Source organism: Hylobates moloch, unplaced genomic scaffold (assembly GCF_009828535.3).
Source record: "Hylobates moloch isolate HMO894 unplaced genomic scaffold, HMol_V3 SCAFFOLD_8, whole genome shotgun sequence".
NCBI lineage: Eukaryota > Metazoa > Chordata > Mammalia > Primates > Hylobatidae > Hylobates > Hylobates moloch.
The window spans coordinates 78,775,943-78,790,441 of record NW_026652283.1 but is presented as its reverse complement, the minus strand read 5'-3'; the positions used below and the strand labels follow the sequence as shown (position 1 = coordinate 78,790,441).

Genomic DNA, 14,499 nt, shown 5'->3' with positions numbered 1-14,499 from the left:
TGCCTCAGGAGTCCCAAGGCCCTGGAGACATGGTCTTGCCTGATACCTTTGGCCACAAGTGGTATCTCAACCCAGGCATGGTCCTGTTGGTCCTAGCTCTGTCACTGATGACCACCCAGCTGCCCCCTCTGCAGGATGCCGGTGCAGTACATCCTTGGAGAGTGGGACTTTCATGGGCTCAGCCTGAGGATGGTGCCCCCAGTGTTTATTCCTCGGCCAGAAACAGAGGTAGGTGTGCCACCAGGGCAAGGCAGGATCAGGATGATGGTGGAGTTCAGGGCACCAGTCTTACCCCAGGCTTCCTCCAGGGGGCACTGGGGCCCCATGACTTCAGGGACAGTGCCTTTCTAGACATGTATCTCCTCTCTGTGTTGGCAGAGCCCAGAGGACAGAGGATTCCTGTTGGTCCCCTTGACTGTTATGTTCCAAGCTATCACCCCAGCCTCTAGGTCTGGCAGTGGCCCAGAGTGCCTCAAATAGTGCTGCCCAAGTACTTAGCCTGTTCTGCCATTTCTCTGGGAGCTGTCCCACGGCTCACCCAACCCACAGGGAACAAATGTCCTCCAGCAGCTTCTCAGGAGGCATGGAGGAAGTGGAGAGGGCTACAGCTGGACACCTGGAGACCTGGTATCAGCTGTGCAACCTTGGGCAGGTCACTGCCCTTCTGCCATCTCTGGGCCCAGATGATGAGAGGGTTGGGCCTCCAGACCAGAGAATCTGGTGGCCCTCTTAGGTCTACTGATTGGTCTGGTAATCACCTGTGTTGTCCCTCAAATTACTAGGACTAGGGATGTGCGGCGTAAGTGTGTTATCCCTTGGTAAGGCACCCTGGTCCTGGAAGAGACGCTTTCTATGGCCCTTCTTGGACTCCCCTCTGACCTTGTAGATGACAGAGCTGGGAGACAGAGGGCGCAGACCAGGGAGTGGAGCTGGGTGAGAGCTGGTGGGCAAGCCAGAGGGCGCCAGGTTCTGAGAAGGAGTGTTTCTAGAAAGACCCAGGCACACAAACATTTCTGGGAAAGGTTAGTTTCCATTCCCCTGCTGTGGCCAGGGGGCCCCAAACCCTTCCTTCACTTTCCCAGCTTCTGTCCCCTAGCCAAGAAACTCTCTGACCCCTCTCCCCTCCATATCATGTGGTTGGGAGGCCAGGTCCTTGCTTCACTACCCAGTGTCAGGGCAGGGACAGTAGGGAATCTGAGGCCTTGCTGAAGTCAAGGCTGTCAAGGAAGGGAGCATGGGGGCAGCACTTGGACTTCCTGACTCCCAGGTCAGAGCCCCATCCCTCACATGGGGCTGCCCCATCTGGGATTGGCATGACCTAGGACACAGCATGGAGACCCAGAGCAAGGTGTGGCCTGCCACCTGCAGGCTTTGGGAGGCTTACCGGTGGCTCCTGAAAACACGTGATCGCTGGCGAAGAGATCATTTGCTGTCGCCGGCTGCCCAGGGTCAGGGCATGGTGACCTTTGAGTTCCTTCAGAGCTGACCTGGCACCAGCCATATGTGCCAGGGTTCTGAGTATCAAGTGTGGACTTTGGCTCCCATGTGGCCCCCTGATTCTTGGATGGGTCTGGGCCAAGAGAGCAGCTCTATTGCAAGGGGTGGGGTGAGGGGAGATGCTGCGATTGGGAGGCCAGGTGCTCACCTTGCTGTGCAGACATTTCTGAGAACTCATCAGGTTCGCCCCAATGTAAAGCCACATTGGGGGATGCCTTACCAAGAACTCAAGAGGACGTGGCCTGTGGCAGGGAGTAGTGAGAATGGGTGCAGGGGATGGTTTCTGATGAAGGGGGAGTCTGAAGTGCAAACTTGCAGGAGGCATGTGACCCAGTGAGTTGGATTTTCCCTAAGGGTGAGAAGGTGGTTCAGCCCCTGGCCTGGCAGTGAATACAGTAGGAAACTCAGGGCTGGGGGTGTGAGCCATTCTCACCCAGCCTGCTGTGAGGCTGTACAGGTTGTGGGAGGCTCAGTGTTTTGTCTGTGATTGGCTTGAAGGAGGCAATGCCACCTCCCTGGGTCTGCCCCACCACGGATGCCATCCTAATAGAGGGTACTCGTGGGCACTCAGGTTCTGCCCAGGCCTTGGGCCAACCTCTTGATGGGGTATGGAGTCCATGTTGGGGCAGCAGTTCTAGGCAGAGCCAACAACTGCCTGCCCCTCACCTCCTTCTCGCATGCATCTGCACCCCACCCTGTTCTTGGATTCTTCCCATATTCACCTGGAGGGGGTGCCCTGAGCCTGTGACCAGCATGGCTTTTAGTCTCCCCAAAAGAGCCACCAGCGTTAGGCTGAGGGAGTCTCTTCACTAGGCGGAGAAGAGAAAGTTTCTGGACTCCTCGGGCTGTTGTCTACCCCTGCCCCAGGTGGCTCTACAACCAAGATGAGTTTCCTGTGCTCTGGAGTGTTATGACAAGCAAGAGGCCACTAGCGGTGGCAGGGGCTTAGTCTCTCAGCTTCTCACCCTCCCCAAGGTGGCCATCCACATACATGATGTGTGTCTTTGAGGTCTTTGAGTATTTCTGTGAGGTGGCTGGCCAGTGTGGCTGGCTGAGGGGTCATTCTCCAGCCAGGGTAGGTCTGTCTATGGCCAGGAAACCAAGAGAGGCTTACACATCTGACAAGTCCTGGTCACCCTGCCAACCTCTCAGCGTGTGGCCTCACCACTGAGACCACAGGCTCTCAGCCACAGCCCTATACTGCTCACTCTGTACCTGTCCCAACCTTGCAGGCTCAGCTTGCCACAAGTACCCTAGTGGTCTCCAATAGTGCCTGGCACAGGGCTGGTGAGAGCTAGTGAATACACACCCTCTCCTGCTGGAGCTGGGCCCCATCACCCACAGGCAATCATTTGTTTGGTGCAGAAGAGGCTTGGAACAGGGAGGGTTGGACCTGCTGGCCAAGTTCTGCCTGCTTTGGACTTGCCACCCTCAGGTGGGTGAACATTGTTGTTGGGGTTGGGGGCCTGGAAGGGTGAGATGCTTTTTGGAACCCAGTACTGAGGAACTTATGTGGAAAATGAGTGTGAGTGATCTGGAGCCCTCTGCTCCATTGGGCCTGGCTGATGGCATTGGGGTGTGGGGGAGACCTGGGGGTGTGAGACACAGAGGGTGGTGCCACAGAGAGCTTGCCCAGCACTTAGAAAGTAGCCAAGGGGGCCGGGCGCTGTGGCTTACACCTGTAATCCCAGCACTTTGGGAGGCCGAGACGGGTGGATCACCTGAGGTCGGGAGTTTGAGACCAGCCTGACCAACATAGAGAAACCCTGTCTCTACTAAAAATACAAGATTAGCCAGGCACGGTGGTGCATGCCTGTAATCCCAGCTACTCGGGAAGGCTGAGACAGGCGAATCGCTTGAACCTGGGAGGCGGAGGTTGCAGTGAGCCAAGATCGCGCCATTGTACTCCAGCCTGGGCAACAAGAGAGAAACTCTGTCTCAAAAAAAAAAAAAAAAAAGAAAGTAGCCAAGAGGTTTGTCTGTGGGCCAAACCCTGCCAGTGTGGGACACACTGCAATGAGTCAGACCTCAGGTCTTCCTATTATGGCGTCTGGTGGGAGAGGCACACCCCATCCTTAGGCTAGACCTTAGGCTCAGGGTGGGGAAAGCCGTGGTAGAGCCTGGCCCAGGCTTGAAGAAGGCTTTCTGGAAAAGGTGGTCCTCTTTTCAGATCAGGGAAGCACCCACTTGCTGCCCACCATCCCCAGCTCCCTGAGCCAGTCTTTCCTTAGACCTGGGATCCCAGGAGTCCTGACCTTCTGGGGGGCTTCTCTGCCCACATTCAAAGGGATGCCTTTGAGAAGGGGCTACACTGCCCTTTCCTAGTCCCATGCCTGGCTACTCAGGTGTCTCACTCCACTGCTGGTTAGAAAAATTTTGGCCATTGGACGGCAGGAGCCTTCCACCCTTTACCCCTACCCTATGTTGGTTTACAGGCATAGTCCTTGCAGGCAGTGGCTGGGTAGGCAAGGCTTGAAACCCTCTTGTTTCCAAAGTGACAGTGTCTGAAGATGTCCTCCTGCTGCCAGGGCAGGTACAGTGCAGTCAGGCACCTCCCTCTGCACCCATGCCTGTTGACCTATGCCTGTGTATGCTACAGCCCTCAGATCCTTAGTCAGGACCATGTCCCCCCATGGCCCATCTGCTCCAAAGAAGGGAATTCCCTGTCCCTTTGGCCTAGGAGCCTCCCCGGGGGCCTCTCAAGCCCAGCTCTGTGAGGAGGCTGGGGACACACCAGCTCCTGATTCTTGGCCACCATGAACCACAGGCCAGGCTCAGGTGGGGCCTTGACCCCAGGCCTCAGTTTCCTCATGGGACACTTGTGAGGATTTAACAGATTAATACAGGAAAAGCTCTGGGAGCAGGGTCAGGCCAGAGGGAGTGGCCAGAAACTATCAGATATGGTTCTTAGCTTTTTTTTTTTTTTGAGATGGAGTGTTGCTCTGTCTCCCAGGCTGGAGTGCAGTGGCGCGATCCTGATCCACCGCGACTTCTACCTCCCGGGCTCAAGCAATTCTCCCTCCCACCTCAGCCTCCTGAGTAGCTGCGACTAGAGACATCCGCCACCATGCCCATGCCTGGCAAATTTTCACACTTTTAGCAGAGACAGGGTTTCACCATGTTGGCTGGGCTGGTCTCAAACTCCGAACTCAAGTGATCTGCCCACCTCAGCTTCAGAAAGTGTTGGGATGACAGGCGTGAGCCACCATGCCCAGCCAGTTCTTAGCATTTCTGTAAGCACAGAATGGGAGGATGTCTGTAAAGGGCTTAGCTGGGGTTGATTGAACACTTAACATGAAACAGGTATGGATTAGTGCATTTAATCCCCACCACATCCCCACGAGGTGGGCTATCCTCAACTGGGCTCAGGTGTACAGATGGGGAAGCTGAGGCCTGGAGGGGCAGGGTGACTTGGCCATGGCCCAGCTGACATGAAGGTCAGTCTGGCTTTGGCTGCCTCCCCTTCCTATGTTCACAAAGGTAACTGCTTAGGCCTCTGTACCAAGATCCCCAGGAGCCACGTTGGCACCAACTCTGATCCAGATCCCTCTGCTTCACAGGAACTGGTTGAGTGGGTGCTGGAAGAGGTGGCCCAGAGGTCCCATGCTGTGGGATCCCCAGGCAGCCCCCTCATTCTGGAGGTGGGCTGCGGATCGGGAGCCATCTCCCTCAGCCTGCTGAGCCAGCTCCCCCAGGTGAGCCCCTCCACCCACTCTGGATAGACTGCGACTGACACTCACTGTCCCTCCCATTAGTGCTTCCCCCACGTCCCTCTGCTAGGAGCACTTGAGGGGAAGCAGCTAGATGAGGGAGGACAGGGCTGCCCCTAGCCCACTGTGGTTCACAGACTCTTAACGCCTACCACATCTATCTGGCTAGACTTTGGCCAAGAAGAAAAGGCTGTTGGGTATTTCCCTTCTCTTCTGGTGGGGGGTTGGAGGAGGGTCCCCCAGGCCCAGTATCTCCCAGCATCTCTCAGCATTGCCTTCCACATATCCTCTGTTTGTTCTTGGGACAGAGCCGAGTCATTGCTGTGGATAAGGGGGAAGCTGCTATCTCTCTGACCCATGAGAATGCTCAGAGGTAGGTGGGGGACTTGCACTTTGGGGCCTGATCTTGACTCCTTTTCAGGTTTCAAACTCACCAGTGTCTGATTTCTACTCCCAAGAAGGAGGAAGCAGTGGGGTAGCCTGGCATGGGTCCCACGGGGTTCTGAATGGGTAGTGGGCAGTGAGTATCTTGCCAGTCCAAGAAGGGTTGACTACAAGACCTCATTCTTGTAGCGAAGGGTAGGGGTCTGCCCCCGTGCTCACCCCTTTCTCCCTGTCTGTCTAGGCTTCGGTTGCAGGACAGGATTTGGATCATCCACCTCGACATGACCTCAGGTACCCTCCCCTGCATGTTCCTTGAGAGAGGGAGACTAGATACAGGTGCTGCTGGGTGGATGAGGCACTCTGCGGAGATGGAGGGAGAGCTTCCCCCAACAGCCACACAGCCACACACAATATGCACACATACACATGTGTGTGTGCACGTTTGTGGCAGCTCAAACGAAGCCTTGGCTGAGGACAGACAAGTTGCTTTTGCCTCCTAGGCTGACCTGACCCATAAGGGACCAGCCACAGAGAACTTCTGAATTCCTCATGACCAATGAGTTAAGGGCTTGCTTGTTGGCAACAGATAAGCAAAAGCTTAAAATAATGCCTTCAGGACCAAAATACTTGAGTGCCCCTTTCCCCCTGCCTGGCAGGGGAAGAAGTGGTCCAGGCACTGCACAGCTCAGCCATAGCCTTTACAGTGTCTCCAGGCCTCCAACTCCAGTTCTGGCTCCATTGCCTTACCCGTGGGATCCTTGAGCCTCATGTGCCCCCTCCATGGAGTGTGATATACTTGGTGTAGCACCTGGCACAGGGTGAAACCAGTAGTCAGAGCCATCAGCAATTGGTTGATGAGGCCAGGCCTACCCTCCATGTACTCTCAGTCCATGTTGGCTATAAGGCTAGTGGAGCTACAGAAGAGAAAGGCTCTTTTCTGTCTAGGCAATCAGGGAGGACACCCTGGAAGTGGCACTTGAACAGAGTCTTGCATAATAAGGAGGATTTTTGGCAAGGACACTCTATGTCTTGGAATGAAGGGCTGCCATGTTAAAGCATGCACATTCCCACCAGGCTGCCAGCTGGGGACCCTGGGCACTAATTTGCAAGTCTGGCTTGTCAGATCCAGGGGCAGGCCCAAGGTATGGCATGATGAGAGGGACATAGTGGCAGGTGGAGCTACCATCCTTTACCTCCCAATGGGTTAGTCCCTACTGTGTGTCCTCTTTGTTGACGACAGAAAGGAGCTGGACATACCTGCCCTGGGGCCCCGTGGACCTGGTCGTCAGCAACCCTCCCTACGTCTTCCACCAGGACATGGAGCAGCTGGCCCCCGAGATCCGCAGGTGCTAAGCAGGGTGGGCCAGGGAGGCCAGGCCTCAAAAGGCCTAATGGGATTAGTCTGCCCTCGAGGACCACACCATTTGGAGGGACAGGGGAGTTGGTGCGGAAATGGGCAGTGGTGTTAAGTGGACGCACTCGAGAGCTCACAGTCCTACCTAGATTCAGCTTCTACCTTCCTACTTCCTTACTTCCTACTAAAACTACCGGACAGCCACCAAACCTCTCTGGGCCTGTTTCCTGCCTCTGGGAAAAGAGGTAGTGCTCTGCAGGGCCATGGGAGGACTCAGTGACGACTTGAAAGCATCAAACACAGTGGAGGGCTCATACAGAGTGCTCAGTAGATGGGCGCATCATTTTATAGAATACTGAGGCCCAGAGAGGGAAGGTGTCTTTTCTATGGTCACATGGGGGCTCAGTGGGAAAGCCGGGACTAAAAGCTGGCCCCAGGCTAGCTTTGTGCCAGACCATCCTGTTCTTACACAGGGGCTGAGAACCAGGGGCAGCCCAGGAGTCCTGGATGGGGCAGCAGTCATGTTGGATGGGGTTGGGGTATTGGCTCTCCCTTTCTGGGCTCTCAGGAGTGGTCAGGGCTAGCCCCAGATCTCCCAGACCAAGAAGAGGAGCAGCCTTGTGGGGAGACACTCATGCCCTGACATGAGTCAGTGCATCAGGAGAGGCCATCAGCCAGTGGGATTCAGCAAGCATGCCTGGCGCTGCCTGGTAGGGTGCTACCCATGGGAGGAAGGGAGGAGGAGCTGCCACCCATTTGGGGCCCTCCTTCTCTGGGTCCTCAGATTTGCCTTTCAGCCCACAGTGTAAGTTCCACAGGGCCCCATTCATGGAGGCCCTGCCCATGCCCTCCATGCATTTCAGATACCCCTTCCTCAGGCTGTCACTTCCCACTGCTTTCTCTTTCAGCTATGAAGACCCCGCGGCCCTGGATGGTGGGGAGGAGGGCATGGACATCATTACCCACATTCTGGCCCTGGCACCCCGGCTCCTGAAGGACTCTGGGTATGAATGGGATGGGTCTTCTAGGTCTGTCTCCAGCAGGCTCCTCTGCTCCTAATGTGTATTGGGCAGGCCCTGGCAGAGGTGAGCACAGGACCCTCACCTCACCAGCCCAAGCAGCCCAGAAGGGCAGGCCCCAGACCTGTCCTGCTGAGCCCACCCATTTCTCCTCCATGTAGTAGTATCTTCTTAGAAGTGGACCCAAGGCACCCGGAGCTTGTTAGCAGCTGGCTTCAGAGCCGGCCTGACCTGTACCTTAATCTTGTGGCTGTGCGCAGGGACTTCTGTGGGAGGTAAGATCCTAGCCCCCTTTAGCCCTGTAGCTTGCTGGTCTTTCCACTGGGGCCATCCTCAGCCCTGGCTGTCAAGGGAGTGTGCTGTTCCCACTCCCTGTTCATTCCCCGAGGCCCAGGCGGGAACCAGCCCCTGTCCCTGTCTCCTCAGGCCCCGGTTCCTGCATATCCGGAGGTCTGGGCCATAGCGTGGCTGCCCTGTGGATGCCTTGTCAGTGCCGCCAGCCTGACCAGAGGGAGGTGGATGGCACTTTCCAGAGCCCAGGTGCTTATGGCATTTCTCAAGGTTCTGTGATTTCCCCATGCTCCGCATTTCTAGGATATTTCTAGGACACCTGGATAGGCTCCATCACCTCAGAGTGGCTGAGGGCAGTTGCTCTGTGCTGGTGAAATTGCTGTGGGGGTATTGGGGGATATGGCCAGTAAAGTATTGAGAGACTAACAAATGGTGACCTAATGTTTTGTACGTTACTTGCAGGTCCCCTGACCCCTTACTCCCAGGTAGCACTGGGGCAAGAGTTTCCTTCTGCCCCAGCAGGGCTGGCTGTCAGTCCCCTGCTTGGTAGGGGTGTGGGGGTGCAGTGTGGAGGAAGGCACGTGAGTCCTCACTCCTGGCCTTGGATACCATGGGGCCTGGCGTAGAGCAGCTCACTCCCAGGGATTGATTAGTCCGCCACTGCCCTGGGTGCGTGCGTACACAATTCCCTGGCCAAGCCTGGCTTGAGCGCAGGAAGCTCATCTGCGTTTCGGCTCAAGGATGACTACCTGCTTTCTGGAGGGGAGGGCTTGGAGGTCCTTGCTGCACAGTTCCTGGGTCGCACATCCACGTTCATTTAACTGAAGGCTTGAGCCAGTGAGGGGTGTTTCCTTTTTATCCCCATAGCTTTTAGCTAAAACATCCCTCCCGAGTTGACCCCCTGGGGTTTCAAATAACCCATATGTCCCTGGTTGGGGCTGGGGAGAGTGAGAAGCTGAGATACTGGGCACAGGGTTGTGGCCTCCACCCCAGCTCTGGTCTGTGCAGACTCATGGCCACCAGGAGGCCTGCAGATCCAGCCTTCCTGTCAACAGCGACAGGAAATCTCTAGGTTGGGGAGTGCTGGTGATGTGAGCCTGCATCAGGGTGGGCCCTAAGGAACATGGCAAACCAGGCTGGCTCATTCCACTAGACTGCCCCCTGCCACCCTGGCACTTCCCAGGGCCTGGCAGTATGGTCTGATGGGCAGTATGGTCTGATAGGCAGCATCCTCTGCTGCAGCCGGGAGAGCTGAGTTCCAGGGCTGTGTCCTGCAGTGGGACCTTGGGCAGCTCCTTTCCCTATGAGAAGCTGGCTCTTCTGAGTCCAAGGCCAACGCCAAGTGGCAGCCTCTTTACTCTTAGCCAAGTGGAATGTGCATGCTGGCATCTGAATGTCCATTCTCCAGGCAGGGAGAACAAGAGAAGGTATGGACTGCCTGAGGTCCCATGACAGTGGCCAAGTGGAGACAGTAAGTTAGATCCCTCCCTTTGGGGAGCCTATATTGCTGGAGTCATACCCAGCCTAAGTGTTGCCCTGCACTATGGCTGGAGGACACATTTGGTAGAGGTCACACTGCAGCTCCCAGCGCCCCAGTGTCCTGCCCCGTGCCCAGCCCCAGCTGTATGGACCCTGAGCTGCCCCTGGCTTCCTTTGAGGAGGCTGCTCCAGAAGGAACCTGGGTGGGGAGGGCGAAGGGGGTGCACAACCAGGGCAAGGCTCCCCACTTCCTTAGTCCCCCGTGCTCACAGACCTTTGCTAAGGTCCTCACCAGTATTGCCCTTTCTGTCTTCCTCCCTGTGTCCTTTGGCTCTTGCTGTCTTCAGCAGCATCTCAGGGCAGCTGCCCTGACCTCGGAGCAGTCTGTCGCCCCCCACACCTCAGCCAGTCCTGGCTTCCCTGATGGTCTCACCCTCCTGGCCTCAGGCCCATTCCTGAGGAAGGGCCTTGGTGAGCTTGTGGATGTTGCACCAGAAGAGAGTGCAGTGTTGGAGAGTGACAGTGTTGGGGCAGCTGGGGCCACAAGCAGGAGCCGGCCTCGGGCACAACTTTCTGCCCAGAAAAATGTGCAGCTTGACTCTGCTGAGGAAAAGGTCCAAGCCAAGAGGACTGGCAGGCGGGGCCTCAAGCCTGCAGCTACCGGCTTGATTGGGCCCTGGACGTTGAGCCCAGATGCATGTGAGGAGCCCGTGGAATGTGCTTGGCTTGGCACATTGTGGCATTTTTCCTTGCCTTCCTCAGAGGGCAGACACAGGGAGGAAGGACCCAGTGCCCTCAGGCGTCCATCTGATGCTTGGGACCAACATAAGGCAGGCAGGGATACAAGACAATCTGGAAAGAAGGGAAGGCAGGAGTTTCAGTCTTGGGCTCTTGACTCCTCACTGTTGTCTAGAGATGGAGCCAGCAGGCTTGTAGCCTGGCACCCCACATCTCCCCTCAGCCCCTCCTTACTATGGCCCCAGTGCCTTGAGTCCCAGGCCAGGGCAGCCAGTGGCTCCAGCTCAGGGAAAGCCAGGCTCACCTGCCCTATCCCCTCCCTTGCTCCTGAGGCCAAAGCCAGAGACTCGAACTGCCTCCCCACCACCACCAGCATAAGTCAAGGAGCACTTGCAGGCAGAATGGGAGGAGGACATGGAGCTGATGGAGTCCAGGCTGTGCAAGTCCCTGAGGTCTTGAGAGATGTGCCCACTGCCCATGCAGCCTCCTTCAGCCAGAGCCCAGAGCATAGACAGGAGTGTAGGAGTCCCTGTTTGATGTACTCTGGGAGAGTAATTCTAACTCCTCTTCTGATAGTTGGGGAAACTGAGGCCTTGTCTCACAGTTGGATGCTTTTCCCAGTTGTCAGTGGGTTTCTCCATGTGTCTCATACAGCTGCCTTATTGAAATATGCTCCCAACCCCCTAAATGCAAGAAATACACTCTTTTTTGCTCCTTTACCCCCACCTGGACCCTGGGCCATTGGCTGCTCCCAATCCCTGCCCCAAACACTTAGCTGGCTCCCCATGACCTAAGTGTGTTCTCTTGTGTCCTATGGAATCCAGTTCTGAAGAGGTGGGGGAGGACAACTGTGGGAAAAGCCCTGGGGGCCCCTCCCAAGGCCCCATCAGTTCTCTGAGTAGGCTGCCATCAGAACAAAGGGCTCCACTGCTGACAAGGTTTGAGAACTGCTGGCTTGAGGTGAGAACCCCTTTAACCTCTGTGGGACAGCATGTCTTTCCCTATCCACCTTTGATTCTTTTCTCTCTTTTTTTTCTTCATTGGCTCCTTCTTAATGGATTCTCTTCTCTACTGCCCTGGGCTTCAGCCTTTTTGCAGCACTCTCGATGCCCTGAACACACACCTTCCCTTTGTCCAGGCAGTGCAAACAATCCACTTCTTCAAGCTCCAACACAAATGCTGCCTCCTTTAGGATGCCTGCTCTGTGCTCTCCCTGCCTCTCCTAGCCCATACCTCTGCTGGCACCTTCTGTACCATGCCTTCAGAAACCTTCTTATCCCCCTCATCTCTGGGGCCCCCTGTGGATCTGGCATACCCAAGTTCAGTAAATGTCTACCAGTAAGCTGATGGTACATGCATTTTCTAGAATAGAGCTGGGACTTTCCATGTGGCCCACATCTGACCTGGCGGCCCATGTATTCCGGTTATTAGGGATGGGAAGCCATGCGGACCTGGCCTTCGGCCCAACCCAGGCAGCCATTCAAGTTGAGCGATGGCCACTTTGAAGACTCAAGTGCACCTGATCTCTGCGCGACAGCCACGCCAGGAGAACAGGCTGTCCTTGGCGGCAGTAGGAGCAGGCGCCAGGTTTCCTGGAGCTCTTGGCTTCAGCCAGCCCCCAGCCAGAGTCCTTGCTAGGACAGTGACCTGATCTCCTCCTCATGACCTTCTGCCCTGGACAAGCCCCCTGAACTGGATTTGGGACTGTCAAAGCAACTCTACCCCTGCTCTGGTAGGCTGAACAGTGACCCCCCCCCAAAATGGCAGTATCTTAATTACCTAAACCTTAATATGTGACTATATTACCTTCACATAGCAAAATGGACTTTGCAGATGTGATTAAGGATCTTGGAAAGAGTATCCTGGATTTTTCAGGTAAACTGAGTATAATCACAAGGCCCTCTGTAAAGGAGGCAGGAGTGTCAGAGTGACGGAAGAAAATGTATGTAACAATGGAAGCAGAGGTCAGAGTGATGCAATTGCTGGAGGAAGAGCCATGAGCCAAGGAATGCAGACAGCCTCTTCTCCTCTGGGGCCTCAAGAAGAATGCAGTCCTGCCAATACCTTGATTTTAAGCCCTGTGAAACTGATTTCAGATTGCTGACCTCCAGAATAGTAAGATCATAAATTTGTGTTGTTTTTCAGCCACTAAATGTGTGATAATTTGTTACAGCAGCCATGGGAAATGAATATAGATTGTGGTGCCCAAATTAGAGTGCTGCTGTAACACACGCCTACTGATGGAAGTGGCTTTGGAATTGCAATGTGGAAATGGGCAGAGGCTGGAAGAGTTTTGAGAGTCATGATAAATTGCCTTAACCACCTCTCTTCTGATAGGTGATGTGGCCAGGAGAACTCTTCCTCAACCTTCAGACCTAAACTGCCCAGGCCTCCCTTTTTTTACTCATATTTGGAGAGAGGTGGCCCTTTCCCAGAGTGAGAAGACTGGAAGACTGACCAGCATGGGTTCCAGAAGGGAGTGGGTGAGGAATGGGACTGGGATGTGGGGAGAGAGTGCAAGGCTGGCCTCCATGGCCCATCTCCAGAGACTGGGTCCAGAGAGGACCTCAGAGACTGGGACCAAGCCTGTTCTGCTCTCCTGTGGAGTTATGTGACTGGCCCAGCACCCCTTGGGTGTGTGAGGATAAGCAGGAGCCCTGTACTCTCTGGGTTGCAGGTACTGCATCTGTGAAATGAGCACAGCAGCCCCTGACTTTGAGCTAATGGGCCTGGCCCCTCCATGTAAGCCATAGGCCTGAGCAGAGAGCTGTGTCACCATTCTGTTCCTGTGGTGGAGTGGGGCTATCCCTGGGGTTCTCAACCTCCTGGTCCCTAAAACTGAATTGGCCAACTGGTGCCCTCAGCCCTGTCCCTGTCCAGGCTGGGACTAGGACCTCCCTCTCCAGGGGTACTAAAGGACTCTGGAGACACCATCCCACCCAGCCAAGGCTTGGGGCTCCTGAAGCCAGTCCTAACGCAGGAGCCACATGGAGAGCTACTGGGAGGCCAGACGTGGGCCTCATGCTGGGTTTCAGAGCTGAGAAGCTGGGGGACAGAGAGCATGGACACCTGGGTTCAAGGGTCAGCTTGGCCCCAAATCACCTGGATACGCTTTGGATGAAGCCAGGAGGGCCTGTTTATACTGGAAGTGGTAGATCATGACAAGACTTATATTCAATCCCTGATCTTTTTTCCCAGAGAGGGATGGGGCTTACTTGAAGTAACACAGCACTTGACTCCTGACTCCCAGTATGATGCTCTCATCTCCCATTGCTTCCAAAGGCCTGGGGTTAGTTAATTAAGTTAATTAGGTGTTGCTCATATGGCTGTCCATGCAGCTACTAAACCCAGGGATTCTGGCCCATAAAGCCCTCTGGGCCAGATTTATGGGCAGGTAAGAGGCACATTAGGCCAACTGTAGCCCCTGGGTGTGTGGACAGATCTGGGTCCCATCTGAAGCTCTGGTAGCTGTGGGAGGAGAGCAGGATTTCTCCTGCTTGCGGAATGAGTGGGTGCCTTCCCCTCTGAGGTAACTGGCTGTACAGCCCTCAGCCTCTGTCCCCCCAGGGCCCTCCTGAGGTGTCTGGAAGGACCTTTGGGATCTTTGGCCTCATAACCAGGAATCAGAAGCTTCAAGTTCTAGGGGCCCCTTTTCTTCCAAAGATTACCTCTCACACATACAGCAGTCCTGCAGGAAAATGGTCAGGAAAGGCCAATTTTACAGCTCACAAAGTGGGAAAGGCAGGGAAGCCTACCTCAGCCTCACTGAAAGCCCTGAACTGGGCTGACCTCCACCTGCCCCAGCTATGCCTAAAGGGGGAGGGTGAGACAGCTTAGAGTAGCCATGCCCCATGGTAGGCAGGCCTGGCTAAGTGGCCCCCTTCCCAGGGGCTGGGGTCTTCCCCAAACACTCTACCTCTCAGAGCAGAGGATGTCACCTTATTGCTCCCTCTTGTACTAGGTCTGCGGCCCTCTTCTGGGGCATGTAGCTGGGGAAATGGTGGGATCAGATATCCCCTACTGAGCC

General features: G+C 55.4%; 1 protein-coding gene across 17 annotated transcripts in view; it reads left to right on the top strand.

Moving 5' to 3' along the window:
* Positions 1 to 14,432, top strand: part of HEMK1 (HemK methyltransferase family member 1) — a 16,879-nt gene extending 2,447 nt beyond the window's left edge. For 3 of the 17 annotated variants that reach the window (XM_032161442.2, XM_032161444.2, XM_032161443.2), the window contains exons 4-12: positions 135 to 228; positions 5,058 to 5,192; positions 5,516 to 5,580; positions 5,833 to 5,882; positions 6,832 to 6,937; positions 7,854 to 7,949; positions 8,126 to 8,239; positions 11,904 to 12,587; positions 12,810 to 14,432. In XM_032161442.2, coding sequence (XP_032017333.1) covers positions 135 to 228; positions 5,058 to 5,192; positions 5,516 to 5,580; positions 5,833 to 5,882; positions 6,832 to 6,937; positions 7,854 to 7,949; positions 8,126 to 8,239; positions 11,904 to 11,961 — 718 coding nt within the window. In that variant the 3' untranslated portion in view covers positions 11,962 to 12,587; positions 12,810 to 14,432. The other 14 variants (XM_058442715.1, XM_058442713.1, XM_058442714.1 and 11 more) reach the window with 14 other exon arrangements.
* The last annotated feature ends 67 nt before the right edge of the window (positions 14,433 to 14,499 follow it).